The sequence below is a fragment of the Suncus etruscus genome, chromosome 1, assembly GCF_024139225.1.
Source record: "Suncus etruscus isolate mSunEtr1 chromosome 1, mSunEtr1.pri.cur, whole genome shotgun sequence".
In the NCBI taxonomy this organism is placed as follows: Eukaryota; Metazoa; Chordata; class Mammalia; order Eulipotyphla; family Soricidae; genus Suncus; species Suncus etruscus.
In genome coordinates this window covers 207,128,023-207,143,597 of record NC_064848.1, presented here as the reverse complement: position 1 = coordinate 207,143,597, position 15,575 = coordinate 207,128,023, and the positions used below count along the sequence as shown (strand labels likewise).

At 56.5% G+C, this 15,575-nt stretch overlaps 1 protein-coding gene across 2 annotated transcripts in view; it reads right to left on the bottom strand.

Moving 5' to 3' along the window:
• Nucleotides 1–15,575, bottom strand: part of RPTOR (regulatory associated protein of MTOR complex 1) — a 59,179-nt gene that overhangs the window by 27,961 nt on the left and 15,643 nt on the right. For both annotated transcript variants that reach the window (XM_049776134.1, XM_049776133.1), the window contains exons 2-5: nucleotides 14,727–14,829; nucleotides 14,249–14,331; nucleotides 10,257–10,415; nucleotides 1,623–1,769 (exon numbers count right to left, since the gene is read on the bottom strand). In XM_049776134.1, the coding sequence (XP_049632091.1) occupies nucleotides 1,623–1,769; nucleotides 10,257–10,415; nucleotides 14,249–14,331; nucleotides 14,727–14,829 (492 nt within the window). The remainder of the gene's footprint in view (nucleotides 1–1,622; nucleotides 1,770–10,256; nucleotides 10,416–14,248; nucleotides 14,332–14,726; nucleotides 14,830–15,575) is intronic.

Genomic DNA, 15,575 nt, shown 5'->3' with positions numbered 1-15,575 from the left:
TCTTCCTCAAATTATTTTTTTGGGTGCCAGGCAGTGCTGAGGGGCAGGAAGGGGCCCACGTGATGTCTGGGTGCAAACTTTGGTCCCAGAGCCCTAAAAGTACCACTTGTCTCTGGAGAACACTAAGCAGAGAGACATCTGGGGACCTTCTGGGCAGTGTCTTTCCTGACATTGAGGCTGCTCCTGCCTCTTGCTTCCTACCTTGAAGTGGCCCCTGTACCCCGGGGCTCAGGCTGGCTCTGCCAGGGCTGGTCGGAGGCCTGTCTCATGGGCACAAACCAGCTCCCCTGCCAATCTCAGGCTCACGTGGTCTCCCAATATGTCCAAGTGTCAGGAGGTGCAGCCTGCCCCCCCTCCCGGGAGAAGCTGCCTGTGCTCAGATAAATGAACCGATCTTATCACTTTAATTTCCGCTGCTTATGCAAAGCAGCAGCTGAGCAGCGGCCAGTACCAGGCAGTGAGGCTGGAAAAACACAAGGCCTGTCATCGACCCTGTGATCCAAAGGGGTGGAAACAGATGTCAACACTGATTCCTGACGCGGGGCCACCCCCATCACCTGGCACCCACTGTGGGACCAGCAAACCTTCTGCCTCACTGAGCTGTGGACCCAAAATGGGATGAGGAATCCCTCCCATCCTCCCCTGCAAACATACAGGGCAAGGCGAGGTCCCGGGCCAGAGCTGGGGTGGGGTGCTGGGGTGCAGGTTTCAATGAAGCAGTTGAACTTCATTGCCTGAAAGTTCATTTTTAGGCTCAAAGTCCAGGCGACCTGCGGGCAACAGGGGTAAAGGCGCCTGCCCTGTCCATGGCCGACCTCATTTGAGCCCTGCTGGGTCCCAGAAGCCATGGAGAAAGGGGTTCGTGATGGTCCTAGACGGAAGAGCGAGTCCCGCTCGGTGCCCTGGGCTGGCCCAGCTCCTTGGCCCCTTCCATGGAAAATGGGGGCTGCCCAGTAACAGGGGCCCTGCACCGCAGTGGAAGTGGTGCAGCCCCGCCCCTCCCGCCATCGAAGACTGCAGCATTTCCATCCACCTGTTGCCTGCATGTTTCACACTGACTCAAACCCATGCAGTGGGTGAGAGGACACCGCAGGACGCTATGCGGGCACCCTGCATGTCCCTCCCATCATTCTGACAGCAAAGGGCAGAGGCGTGCCCACGATCCTAACATTCTCTTCATTCCCACAAATCAGCCAGGAAACAGCTTCTAGTGGTGGAGGTCCCTGGAATATGCCCACCCCCATCCATGGAACTGAGGGGTGGGAGCAGAAGAAGGGGGTGCAGGGAGACTGGCAGGACCGACGTGGGCTCGATCCCCAGCACCAGTGGGAGTGACCCCAGAACTAAGGGTGGGTGAACCCAAGAGGTGGGTAAAAGAGGAGGAGGAGGAGGAAGAGGAAGAAGGAGAGAGAGAGAGAGAGAGAGAGAGAGAGAGAGAGAGAGAGAGAGAGAGGTCCTGCCACAAGAGACCCTGAGATGTTCTTGACTGACCAATCACACAAGCCCCAAAAAGCCAAGCAGGTGCAGAGCCACAACCAGGTATCCTACTCTGTGCCCTCTGACCTGTGCCCTCTCTAACCTTTGCCTTGTGCTCTCCCTCTCCCAGAGCCCTAGCAGCTCACCTCCAGCTCCTGCTCCCTCTGTAGCGCGAACTGCTTGAAGGACTTGACGATAAGGCCGGCATTGGAGCAGTCGTACACGAAGATGGACGGGCTGCCCATCCAGGTCTGCAGGTCGTAGACGGACAGCGGGATGTACTGCGTGTAGTTCTGCAAGATAGCAAGGCCATTGGTGCTGGGCTCTGAACTAGAGTTCTATACTAGGGCTACAACTCTGAGGGCTGAGGGATGTCCAGCTGCCCGTCCACCTGCTCGGGTCCATCCCTGAGTACTTTTCCCGTCAGTGCCCAGCCCCCCAACTCACAGTGGCCCCATCAGAGACATCCACCCAGTCAGAGTATCCTTGCCCCGTGCCCGGCTCTGCACCCAGGACAGGTGCTGTGACCCACTGGAGCTGGTTCCCTCGTGGCAAGGATTTTGATGCCAGCCCACATGGGTCCTGCCTTGGACAGCTTCTCACTCTAACCCATGTGGGGTCTTGGAACTAAACTGGCAGGTCCCAAAACAATCTTAAAGCCTGCCATAAAGTCACAATTTTTCTCCAAATTACCACCAGCCTGTGTTGGCCTGGAACCAGTTTCCAACACCATATCCCCAGAAGCGCGACTCCCTTGGCCAAAAGCCCCGCAGCCTGGCAGCCCCGAGGCGGGTGACAGAATCACAAAGCACTGGGAAGACAAGAGCAGAACTGATGGCCCCTGAGGCTTCTCTGACACTCATGGCACAGGGGATACATGTGCCACACACGTGTGGGCATGTACAGTCTAGCACGCAGACACTGTTACGCGGGTGTGTATGCCGTGTTGGCAGTAGAGCCACTGCGACAGGGCTGTGACACAGCCATGCAGTGCCAGGTATGCATGCAGGTGTCCTGGCCTGGGGTGGGGTGCACGGCGGCACCGTGATAAGCATTGGGCTCTGTCCCGTGGCACTAGGCAGTGGGCACAGGTGCCTGCTGACACCCTCCTAGTGGCCTGCACCCCCCACCACACTGCAGGCTTTACAGACCCCACGGTCCCCTGAGGAGCCCGGAAGGTCCCCAACCGCGCAGACAAGAAATGAACAACAGGAAAAACAGCATTTAATGAAGAGAAATGAGCAGCCCAGCACCGTGAACACACCATAAATCTACCGTAATTACTGCCTGGGCTGGGCGCACAGATGAGCGCCCCGAAATAGAGCCATAGACAGATCGGTGGCGGTGACGAAGGCGCCCATGCCCCGTGAGCAGTGATTCTGCAGAAACGGCCGGGCGGCGGTTCGGTCATGGGACAGACATACCACCCGGGACAGATGGCGGAAGAGGCACTTCCAAAGGCCTCGGACAATCTCAACACTCAGATGCTTCAAAGAGAAGAAACAAAGTCACGTCACTCTGGCAAGAACATCCATCAAAGGGAAGCCACTTAGGAAGAAAATAGTGAATGCGGGAAAGGGTTATATTTAGAATGTGTGTGTACTCGAGCTTCTGCAGTTTCCAAAGAAAAATGAGAATCAAAATACAAAAAGGCAAAAGGTACAGACAGAGACAATCCACAGGCTAAACGGGAACGGGCACGATGCAAACAACCTTCATGTTCTCAGTTAATCCTGAAAACATGAATGCCTTCCCTTTTCCAGAAACTTATTGTCATTGAGGCATCCATTTAAAATAATATCTGAGTTGAATTTTAATAACCGCAGGGCCTGGCACCAATCCAGAAGGTGGTACCAGATCTTCCTACCCATTGTCCCTCTGTCCCACAACTCCCCACCCTCGTTTCCAGGTTCCACTGGTCACATCAGGATTAGGGAAACACCAGTTTCGGTGAGAATCCCCCTTCTTCCCTCCCTCCCCAGTGTGCCCACCCACAACACCAGAAATCTACCACCCAATCAGCCCCTAGTCCTAGGACTCCATGGCCGCTGCTATGAATGCAGCATCTTGGAGCCTCCTGGCCTCCAACACTGGACACCGAAGGCTGCCTGGTGGCCCCATTTTCCTCACAGATGTCCTGGGGAGCAAATGGCAGGGGACATCTGTGGCATTTCCTTCCACATGTCCTCAGAGCTGCTCCATCTGCGGAGCCATGAAAACAACACCCAGGCCAGTCCCAGTCCACAGCCGCGTGAGCCCATGGGCAGGAGTCACACCACAGGGGACAACCTACACCCCCCACAACAGACTCTCACCTCCAAATGGGGAGGATGGACCCTGCCTCAGCACAACACTCCTACCCACAAAGTCCAGGCAAGGCCTCATCTTCATCCAGGTAGAGGAACGAGGCTGAGAGTTCACTCCTCTCAGCTTAGTTCAGCTGCCTGCCCAGCTTAGTTCAGCTGCCTGCCCAGCTCCACCAGGACAAGGTCCTGGCCACATTGACCAGGGCAGCTGAGCCCGAAATCAAAACTACGGAGGGAGAGGGACGAGAGCAGCACAGAGTCCCATGGCTCACATCAGCATCTGGGGAGGGAAAGGCAGGTGTGGAAAAGGCCCTTAAGGCCACTGGGTTCCCTGGGATCTGGCACTTGCAGGCCGCACTCCCTCCATGCCTCAGCTGGCTGGGGGTGCTGTGCAGAGCAGCAGGGACATAAGAGTGACAAAGGTGCTGAGGTGATGAGGGTGATATTCATGGGCCCTGGAAGCCCATCCCAGGCTTAGGGGACAGGCTTCTACCTTCCCTGGGTGTTCAGCTCAGAGGTCAAGAGCTGTTTGCTCTGGAAGAAATTCTGAACACAGATGGAGATAGCAGGCTGCTATCATTACCATTTTCCCTCTGTTTCTGTGCTACACTCAGGAGTGTCTGGGGAACACGGGGCCATTGGCCAGCTGGGCGCTATCCCCACTGAGCTGTGGCTCCAGCTGACAGCTTGACAAACTCATGGTGGGACAGTGGGACAGTGGCTCAGAACCTGGTGTACCGTGGACCCTGAAGAGAGCTGAATCACGGAGTTCCAGTCGGGCCATTACCCCAAAAGGACACCTGTGTTCTGGGATGAGCCACCTTGTTTTCTTGTTTCATTTTGTTTTTGGCCACAGGGGTTCCTCCTGGCATCTCAGGAAGCTAAGGGACACCGGGGATCAAACTCAGGCTGGCCACCAGACCCCAGACCACGCTCTTTACCTTGACAATTTTCCCTTTTCAGGAACACCGGCAGCTTTTGGGTTTCTTTCTTTTTTTTTTTTTTTGGTTTTTGGGTCACACCCGGCGGTGCTCAGGGGTGACTCCTGGCTGTCTGCTCAGAAATAGCTCCTGGCAGGCACGGGGGACCATATGGGACACCGGGATTCCAACCAACCACCTTTGGTCCTGGATCGGCTGCTTGCAAGGCAAACGCCGCTGTGCTATCTCTCCGGGCCCAGCTTTTGGGTTTCTTGCCGGACCTGAAGGCCAGCGGCCCAAAGTCCCACCCAGTTCCCTGCAAGCTCTGAACTCCAGAAGCCGGCAGTATTGGTGTGGGAGTTGCTGAGGGTGCGGACTGAGGCCCGGGAGTGTTCAGCCCGTCCCATTCCCATAGGCTGTGTGGGGCTGTTCCCTCAAGGCCAGCACCTGTTCCACACCCAGGGTGGGTGGAAGAGACGTCTCAGGAGCAGGGTGGATGGGGTGGGGAGCTGCAGGGGGTGCCTGGTGCTATGTGTGTCCATCCTCAGGGGATGCATTGGTGTTGCCTGTACATCCTCTCTGAGGCTGCTGGCTTTGGAGGCCAATCAGCACAACCAGATGCTGCACACAGCTGGATCTGACCTCCAGAGAAACGGGAGGGGCAGTGTCTGTGAGTCAGAGTGGGTTTTGGGGTGAGAGTGGAGTTTGGGAAAGAGTAGAGTTCTGCAGTCGGAGTGGGGTTTGGGGAGAGAGTGGGGTTCAGGGGTTCAGAGTGACAGTTCCAGGGATCAAAGTGTGGTTCAGGGGTGCCCAGCCTCAGTCACAAATACCCATGCACACAGTGAGCCGAGGACATGGGCAGGACAGCAAGACAGGTCTGTTCTCCCACAGGTCAGTTACCCCAGACCAGTCCCCACCCACCGTGGTCCAACTGTGCAGGGCTGCACATGGACCAGGCAGGTTCCAGGCTCTGCCTGCTCCTCTACCTGGGTCTCTTCTAGAACTTTCTTTCCCTCCATGAATAAACACGTTCAGATAAATGCAGGTTCCTGGGAGGATGTGCCTTTTCCCATTGGTGCTGCCTGGAAGGGACCAGCACCCCCCCCAGCAAATTTTCAATTCTCAGGGACCCACTGTAACCACCTGCCCCTTTCCCTAGGACACTGGTCAATGGGCATTGTTCTTGGGAAGTCTGGCCGGTGACCTCAGCCTAGAGTGGCCTCAGTAGCTACGAGCTACATGGGGGACAAAGAGGCATAGCTTAGAATGGGAAGTCCCGGGCCCGGAGAGATAGCACAGCGGCGTTTGCCTTGCAAGCAGCCGATCCAGGACCAAAGGTGATTGGTTGGAATCCCGGTGTCCCATAGGGTCCCCCGTGCCTGCCAGGAGCTATTTCTGAGCAGACAGCCAGGAGTCACCCCTGAGCACCGCCCGGTGTGGCCCAGAAACCAAAAAAAAAAAGAAAAAAAAAAGAATGGGAAGTCCCGGACACCGCTGGGAATGCAGCCCTGGAGCTCCACACACCAGGGCTGTGGTGTCCTTCAGCAGAGTGAAAGGGGAAGAAGGGGCTGAGGGATGGAACATCAGAGCCCTGTCCAGTAGGATGTCAAAGCTCGGCTCAACTGCCCTGCTGCCCTGTTCTCATAAGTGGATTCTGAGTTTGAGTTCAGTAGACAGAGGACTGTTTTCCTGACTGCACCCTGTTAGAATTCCAACCTATGGAATCAGATGCATTTCTTTTTCTTCCTTCCTTCCTTCCTTCCTTCCTTCCTTCCGTCCTTCCTTCCTTCCTTCCTTCCTTCCTTCCTTCCTTCCTTCCTTCTCTCTCTCTCTCTTTCTTTCTTTCTTTCTTTCTTTCTTTCTTCCTTTCCTTTCCTTTCTTTCCTTTCTTCCTTTCTTTCTTTCTTTTTTTTTTTTGGGCGGGGGCTACAGCCAGCAGCGCTCAGGAGTTACTGCTGGCTCTGCACTCAGAAGTCACTCCTGGCAGGCTCAGGGGACCATATGTGATGCTGGGAATTGAACCCGGCTCTGCCTGGGTTGGCCACGTGCAAGGCAAATGCCCTACCGCTGTGTTATCTCTCTGGCCCCGGATCCATTTTTGTCTTCTCTGCTCCGACAGGGTCCTGGCATTGGTGCTGCCCAGCCTTGGTACTGGGCGTTCCAGCCTCAACCATCTCTGCTTCAAGTGAGTCTCTTGGGAGAGCATCCATTATTCATCAGCCTCTTTCCTAAGTCACTTTGGGTCTGTCAGACCATCTCTGCAGATCCTTCCTGGCCCCACTTGGGGCCAGAATGGTCAGCTGAGGCTGGAGTGGTTGGGGGGTGACAAAGCCCCTGGATGTCAGGGGCGCCCACCACTGCCTGGTCCAGCTCCTTGTGTAGTTCCCAGCAGATCTGCCAAGGTCAATCCATTTCTCAGACCTTCGCCAGCAACCAGCTTGCTCACGTCTTCATCGATGTTTCCCTTTTGACTTCCTATTTCCAGTTTCACCGTTTTGGATTCTAACCTGTGTCCGTCCCCCCATTTCTGATTTCCCTAAGGTCCTCATGTAGGAACTTAGCTGGTGGATTTGGAGTTTTTTAACACACATACTGGGTGCTACAAGACTCCCCCAAGTCTTGTCTCTGACGCAAACCCCAGATTCCATTATTTCATTACGTTGCATTTTCATTTCTGTTTCATTCCAGCATTTTAACGCCCCTCTGGAGTTGTTCCTCTGGCTGTTATTGGGGAGCAAGCGGTTTCATCCTGCACAACAGGGCCTGTCCCCAGGATGTGGCTGTTATTGGGCCCGTTATTGGGATCCACGGCACACACGTCATCACTGGTCTTCTACAACTGTCCGGGTGTGTCACGTCAAAGCGCAGTTCATCGAGACGACCTGCTGCACTGTCATCGCTCTGAAGCGGGAGGACAGTGTGTTCTGACCACAGCCCCACAGTCACCTGCATCCAAAAAGGCCCTTAGATCCTCGCCCATCTCTGAGCACCCAGACCAGAAGGAAAAGAACATGGTGGATTACAAGCAGCCGATCTAGGACCTAAAGTGGTTGGTTCGAATCCCGGTGTCCCATATGGTCCCAGGAGTAACCCCTGAGCACTACCGGGTGTGGCCCAAAAAAAAAAAAAAAAAAAAGAACATGGTGGAGGGACATATGGACAAGTGACACGCTGATCACAAGGAGAAGGGAAAAGGGGCTCTGAGTACTTTGGGTGTCTCGAAGCCAGGGGAGCATTGGCAGAAAGGCCCTGGGCCCAGCCTGGCAAGGGTCCTGCAGTGGAGGGAGATGCCATCCCCACGGCCACCTTGAGTCGGAGAAACAGAGCTGGCGGCCCTGGGGGTGTTAGGAGCCCCCGAGCCTGCCTGGTCCCTGGGCAGCAAGCAGGGCTGAACCCGGCGCCTCGGCTCAGCAGCGCAAGTTCCATTCTATTCTGGTCTCTTTCTCGAGCTTCTATTTTAAGGCCTTTCTCGTCTAAAAGTGTCACATCTGTTGGCTTAAAACGACTGACATTTCCTCGATTTTCTATTTTCAAACGAGGGGCCACACCTAGTGGCACGGGGTAAGGTGGCACCCGAGAGCCGGATCTGGGCACAGACCAGACATGTTCACACAGCATGTTCGGGGTGCTCAAGGGGCTAGAATCAGGTCTGGGAGTGCCGTGGGGTCTCTGGGTCAGGAGCTGACCAGGACATCAGGGCAGGGGCTGCTCTGAGTCGCCCTTCCTCCTCTCCTCTCCTTCCTCCTGTCTCCCCTCCTCTTCTATCAGTCTCCCCCTCCCCTCACTCTTCTTTGCCCTCCTTCCTTTCCTACCTTCCTCTCCCCTCCCCTCCTCTGCTTCCCACCCCGCCGCCCTGCATCCTCCAGCCCCCGCAAGTGTTGATGAAGGCTGTGCTCAGCGAGTCTTCTCTGCCGAGCTAGAGACGTGTCAATGTTATTGATCTTTCCATGAAAACAAATCTTAGCTGTTACCTTTCTCCACTGCCTGTCTCCTATTCCACTGAGTTCTGCGCCTATTTCTTTCCATAAAAGCGTCGCTTCCACCCATCCCATAAATTTTGACAAGGCAGCCTTTCATTACTGCTTAGTCTGAATTATTTATATTTCCACTCAAGGTGTCTTTCTTGACACGTGTGATGAGAACTTCCCGACATTCCACATTCAAAATATGCTGAGAACGTTTCACTAATAACTCTTGGGTTTGGGAAACGCCGGCCAGTGCTCAGGGTCTACTGCTCCCTGCTTTGTGCTCTCAAGGCAGAGCAGTGTGGGTGTGGGGATTGGGCTGGGGCTGGGGCCGGGGCCAGGCCCTCAGCAGAGCTGTCTCTCTGAGATCCTGAGAACTCAGACTCTAGCGTGTGGGTGGAAAATTCTACAAGTGCCAAGCCAGCGTGATTACGGCATTGTCCAGCCTTCTAAGTGATTCCTATTTAACGAGAAAAAATATATAAGGAACTAAGCCTAGAGCTTTCCTATGAGCGAGTTTTCCACAATCCATCCATCTTGCACCTCATTATCTATTTGATTGGGCTTGGTTTTGGGGTCACTCCTGCTTTTGCTCAGAGATCACTCCTGGAGCGGCTCAGGGAACCCTACGAGGAGCTGGGGATCAAACCAGGGCTAGCTGCTTACAAGGCACCATCCGAGGCACTGTCGTACATCTCAGGCCCTTGTTTTGACTGATGGTCATGACAAAAGCCAGAGTTGTGTTCTCATCTCGGGCAAGGCTCACTGGGACCCGGCCATGGTCTGTGTCTTTGCCCATTTGGGCCTGGCCTCTCCCTCTGTGCCTGAAATTCGCCTTATGCCACACAGTGTGGGTCAGGATGGGGCAGAAACATGATCCTAGCCAAAGTCCCTCACAGCCAAATGCCAATGGACACAGGGATAAAGGCCCCTTGCTGATCTCCAGGAAAAGGAGAGTCCAGATAATACCCTGTGAGACCCCATGACCTTCCAGCCTTGCCAGTCTGATGGCGGGACAGGATGGGATAGGACAGAATATCCCGAGGTTTAACGAAGCTCGACCCGATAAGCCAATGTCCATTCGAGGCATTTCCCCCAAGCTGACAGACTTGTCTCTCTATGAGCCCAAAGATAGGAAGTGCAAGTGAAAGGAGACACCGGGAAGTATGGGAAGAAGGACAAGAGGAGGGATAGAGGATAGGGAAGGTCGATGTGCACCCAGTGCAGGAAAACGAGCCACCTCTGGCTGTGGAGCAACAGGAGAGGTGGGGACATGGCGCACCTGTGGACTCCGCCTGGGCCAGCGTGTCCCTAGGACCATCCTTGGCTTTGAGACAAGAAGTGGAACATGTGTCCTGGGTGCTGATGTCCACCTCCTCCCCGTGAGGACCTTGAGCCAGAGAGCTGCCTGGGCAGGCACCCAGCAGATGGGGCCGGCAATGGGCAAGTCCACGGGCTCTGCCCAGTCGCACCCTGATGACTTCTCTGACCTCTCGCAGCGCAGAAGCAGCGGGTGAGGCCCAGAGGCATGCAGGGGGCACCCAGAAGGTGCCCTGCATCCCTGCCAGCACAGACCCGGCGGCACCCACCTTGTTGAAGACCCAGACCTCGCCATTGGCCGTGGGCCGGGGTACGCCGTGGCCGTTGTAGTGGAACAGGACTCGCTCTTCCTTGGCATTGCGTCGCAGGGATGTGCAGAGCTTCTTTACCTCGTCCACGGTGGGGTCCAGGCTCTGCTTGTAGCGTGCCTGGGCAAGAGACAGTCAGTCAGGCCATGGGGACAGAATCGATTGGCCAGGGCAGGAGCGGGCAGTAGACCAGTCTCAGGGAGCATCTACATCCCTTTAGGGGTGGGCGTTGCTGCTGCAGCAGAAAGCAATTCTGGGCACAGGGACACAGACGACAGTCAGGGACGGGAATAGGGTGGAGAAGGATCTCGAGTCTTCCGAGACCACGCTGACTGGGCTACCAACAGAAAGTGACCCCCAGTGCTCCACAGCTAGCCTCTGGGCCCCTAAAAGGTACCATTAGAAGCAAGACCAGAACTGTCTGAGTGTGCCCCATAGAGGGTACCAGGCGGCTCCTCCTGCAGCTCATGCTGGCTGGTGGTTCTGAACCCCAGTAGGCCCTGGAGCTATCGTTGTGTGGCTGCCAGGTGTCCCACAGGGGCGGGGTGAATGACCTCAAGAAAAGGAGAGACCCCTCAGCCCCCCAAGAGTTGGGCCAAGTCTGCCACAAGTGCCCTGTTCTGTTTGTTTTTGGGTCATACCCAGTGACACTCTGAGGTTACTTCTGGCTCTGTGCACAAAAATCACTCCTGGCTTGGGGACCATATGGGATGCCAGGGAATCAAATTGCAGTCTGTCCTAAGCCAGCCTCGTGCAAGGCAAACACCCTACCGCTGCACCATAGCTCCAGTCCTTGTACCCGGAACTGGCCACATCCAGGCCCTGCCCAACTGCCCCCTTCTTCACAGTGGGGTCCCCAAGCAGGGAGGGGGCCCATCTGCAACCCCTGATGATGGTGCCCAAGGTCCCTGGCAGAAGAGCCCAGTCCCCTTGCATGAATCCCTGTTTTCTGTGCCCTAAGATCCTGCCACCACTGGGTGCAGGTAGGGACACCAGGTAGAGGAGGGGCCACTGACCGCAAGTAAGTGGGGATAACCCTGCACACAGGCTTGGCCACGCCACTGTATCTGTGACTGTGTGTGTATGTGTAACACTGTGTCACCCTGCATATATGTCTCTTTGGCTGTTTGTCCATCTGTCTGCATGTATTTGCGCATGTTTATGAATGCATGTGTGCATGTTTGTCTTCTTATATGTCTGTGTACTATGAGTACATGTGTTTCTGTAAATGCTTACATGTGCATGTTTCTGCACCAGTATCTACATGTATGTCTGCCTGCATATGTGTGCTCTGTGTGGGGACACTGAGGCGAGAGGCCAACAGGCCTCTCAGGGCTGGTCTGTCTCCACAGCAGTGTGCGTGGGTGTTGCAGAGGAAAGGAGCGAGCCCAGCAAGCCGAGTGGTGCTGCTGGAGACAGATGATGGGGACATGGGAATTTTCCACCAGGAAAAGTCTTAAAACACATGAACATAACATGGCACAGAAACAGACAGACAGGCACCACAGCACCTGGTACTGTGCGTAGCAGAGGCTGACCCAGCCGACCTTCGGGTCCCTGCCCAGCACCCACCTCTCCCAGGCCTGCCTGGGCACGTCCGGTACTGTGCAGCCCCCACAGGACCCGGGGCTGGTGGGAGCAGGGTGTGTGAATGAATATAAGTGAACGTAGGTGTTTGAGTGTGTGTGTGTGTGTGTGTGTGTGTGTGTGTGTGTGTGTGTATGTGTGTGTGTGTGTGTGTGTGTGTGTGCTCTGACTCTGGGCCAGTGGGAGCACTGGGCTCCAGCTCTCCCTCCAGGGCAGTGCCATACATCGGGATGCAGCCTGAGGAGCTGGGGCCCTAGGGATCGGGGAGGTGCTTGTTCAGAGCAGACCCAGTGTTGCTCTGAGAACAGGAGGCTTCAGGAGGGTGGCTGGGCCCCAGGGGACTTGGAGACACGGGTGGCCCTTGTTCCAGCTGGGCTCTCTGCCACAGGTCAGTGGCTCTGCAGGAGAAGCACCTCTAGGCAGCACCCAGAACCAGGCTTGCCACACGCCCACTGGCTCTGCTAAGCGAGTCGAGACTCACTTCAGAGTCCCAAGAGATGTCCAAAGCTCCAGAAACAAAGCAGCCCAGCAAGGAGAAGGGTGGATGGTGCATCCACAGGGCCAGTCCAAGCCCCGTCTACCAGAGCCACAGGCACAGCACCAAGACATGGAGGCTCCAGGGAGACAGACAAGCTTCGGAACCCGCCTGCTCCTGGGCAAGGAGAGGAGCTGATCCTCCTCTCCCTGGAAAAGGGGAGTAAAGGAAGTGACACTGGAGCTACAGCAGCCATCTTGTCAGCACGAGGTCAAAGTTAAATACAAAACAAGTAAGAATCTCCAGAGCACTCCATACTAGTCATAACCAGTTCAGGGGCTCTGTGCTCCCGCTCATGGTCGTGAACTCCGTATGCTGAGCCGAAGCAAAAGTGCGGAGGATGGTAGAGAGCACTGGTGCTGAAATAGTGTGGGGGTGCCAGCCTGTGAGCCAGGCGTGGCGCCTTCTGCAGGCTGCTTTGGCAGATGGGGAGAGCTGGGCTGAGGGCAGCAGAGGCCCAAGGGGTCTGCCCAACCCGTCCTGTCCCCTCTGGCCACAGCCACAGCTTGGTCTGTCCACACTCCTGGGCCCTGAAGGCAGCACTGGGGCACCAGGCCAGGCTGGGGGAGGGGAGATGGGGGAAACAGTGCAGGTGGGAGTACTATGCTGGTTAGCTGCACCTCCACCTACAGGCAGTCCAGTGGGCCTTCTCGGGACCTGAGGACGCGCCCATGCACTGTCTCTGCACTTCCTGGAACCCAAGGCCCGTCCCTCTCACAGGTCACAGGTGCACCTCCGGGAGGGGGGGCGTGTCAATTCATGGAGGGACCCAGAGGACACAGGACACACCCACCCCACAAGCCCCTCCAGCCATCCCCAGCAGCAAACTAGGCTGTGCATGTCTGGGCAGAGGCACAGAGAGGGGCAAGGTGGAAGAATGGAGGGAGGGAGGGAAAGCGGAGGAAGAGAGGAAGGAAGAAAAGGGGAAAGGGAGGGGTCAGAACAATAGCACAGTGGTAGAGTGTTTGCCAGGATGGATCCGGGTTCAATCCCTGGCATCCTATATGATACTTCGAGCCTGTCAGAGATGATTTCTGAGCTCAGAGCCAGGAGTATCTCCTGAGTGCTGCCAAGTGTGGCCAAAGGAGGGGTAAAAAAAGGGGAAAAGGAAAGAAAAAGGGAAGGAAGGAGAGCAATAAAGGAAAGGGGGGCTGGAGCAAGAGTGGCGCAAGAGGTAGAGGTAGGGCGTTTGCCTTGCACACAGAAAGGAGGAAAGGAAGGAGGGAGGGAATGAGAAAAGGAGGGAAGGAAGAAGAGGAAAGAGAAGAGAGAAGGAAAGAGGAAAGGAGAAGGAAGGAGGGAGGGAGGGAGGACGGGGGATCTGCCTACCTGCCCTCAGCCCGAATCTACTCCTGCAGGTGTGTTACCAGGCAGTGAGGGCGACAGAAAGAAGCTTCAACATGGTTCCTGGGGTATTCCCAGCCCCTTCTGCTCCTCCTTTAAAGGGGACGAGATCCAGGGCAGCCCTGAGTCCCCGCTGAGGGCCCACCCCGCCCCCACCCATCGCTCGAGCCCTCAGCACCGACACCCAGCCCCAACTTCCGGATCCGAGGAGGCTTCACACCTGCTAATGAGCTTGGCTGCAGAGATGCTAAGATCTGAGCTTGTGACAGTGATGAGCGCCAGCCATGACAGCCGCGGCACCCTTCAAACGTGCATCTACCACGCACGCACCACGCACAGTGCTGCCTTTCAGGCCTCTCCACGCAGAGACACTAGGAGACTTCCAGGATGGCCGCCGTGATTTCCCAGCGGCTTGCCTCAACCTTCGCTTGGCTTCAGGCCCCGCTGGGGGACGGGACAGACACCCAGGACTGGGCACAGCACTTACCCGTGGCTGCCAGTTCTCGTACTGCTTCTGCAAGTTGGCACCGATGGTCTCCAGAGCCTTCTGAGGGCCCATGGACAGCGGATCTGGGGAGCAACCAGGAAAAAGGTTCTGGACATGGCGTTTCCTTTGCTGATCAGCAGCCCCCAGAGAACCCCACCCCCACGGTGGAATGCACCATAGGATCAGGGCGGGCAGCGCCCAGCAGGAGTGTCCCCTGGGAGTAGGAGACAGGGCTCCTCCTTTCCTGCTCCAGACACCAGATTGGGCTGGAGGGGCCTGAGGGCAAATGGGGGGGGGTATCTCAGCACCTGGAGTTCCCCTCAAGACTCACGGCATCCCCCACAGAGATCCAAACTGAGAAAGGAAGGAAGTAGCGAGGGAAGGAAGGATGGACAGAGGGACAGAGGAAGGAAGGACGTAGCATGGAGGGTCAGCTCCCTAGAGGGACTTCCCGCCCCTGGCTGCCCCATGCACTCACCAATCCAGCACTCCAAGCGCGCGCAGGGGGTGGTCTTCACCACGTCCGGGGGGTCCACCCCGACATTCAGGCACAGCACCAAGGCCACACTGACCGTCTTCATCTGCAACAAGCAAGAGGTGAGGCCTAGTGGTCTGCTAGCCCTCTGAAACCTTCTGGGCCTGGGGGTGGGATGGGGCAGGGCAGGGCACCTCACCCTCTGGGGGACATTTCTGGGAACAGGGTGAGCTGCCAGGTGTCAGCTCCTACCAGGTCATTTTGGGAGTGGCTCATCCTGACCCATGTGTACCTCTGGGGGTGGGGGAATGATGGTGGTGTCTGTGGGTTTAAAACATCTTTGTTCCATGAAGCATGTCAGCCTGGCTTGGTCCCCCTCATGGGGCTGGTGAGGGGAGCCCCTGCCCTCAACTCTCCCACTGGTTCTGCACCCCTTGGCAGGACAAGGCTGTCCCCCGCTGCTATGTCGGGGTCCGGGGTACTGTGGCCATGCTCCCCTGGGCTCCTCTGATTGCCCCCCCACAGTGCCCCTCACTGTACAGCCCAGTCCCATCCCCGTCCTCCCCCCCCCCCCCCCGCACTGCTTCGGCCACTCCTGGTGCACAGAGAGCTGGGAGATCAGGGAGCACTGGACAGCAGAGGTGGGAAGGACCCTACCCAATCCTCCTCGTGCTGCTCTGCCAAAGACCCACGGTCCACCCTGCTGCCCCAAGTCCCCAGTCAGAGAGATGGCAAACATTTCTGGCCACAGGCCACTAGTCCCAGGCTGACCCCCCCACAAACTGGCCCCACACACCCCTACACAGGCAGGGAATCCTACTCGAACAAACGACTCTTGGTCCAAGAAACTGG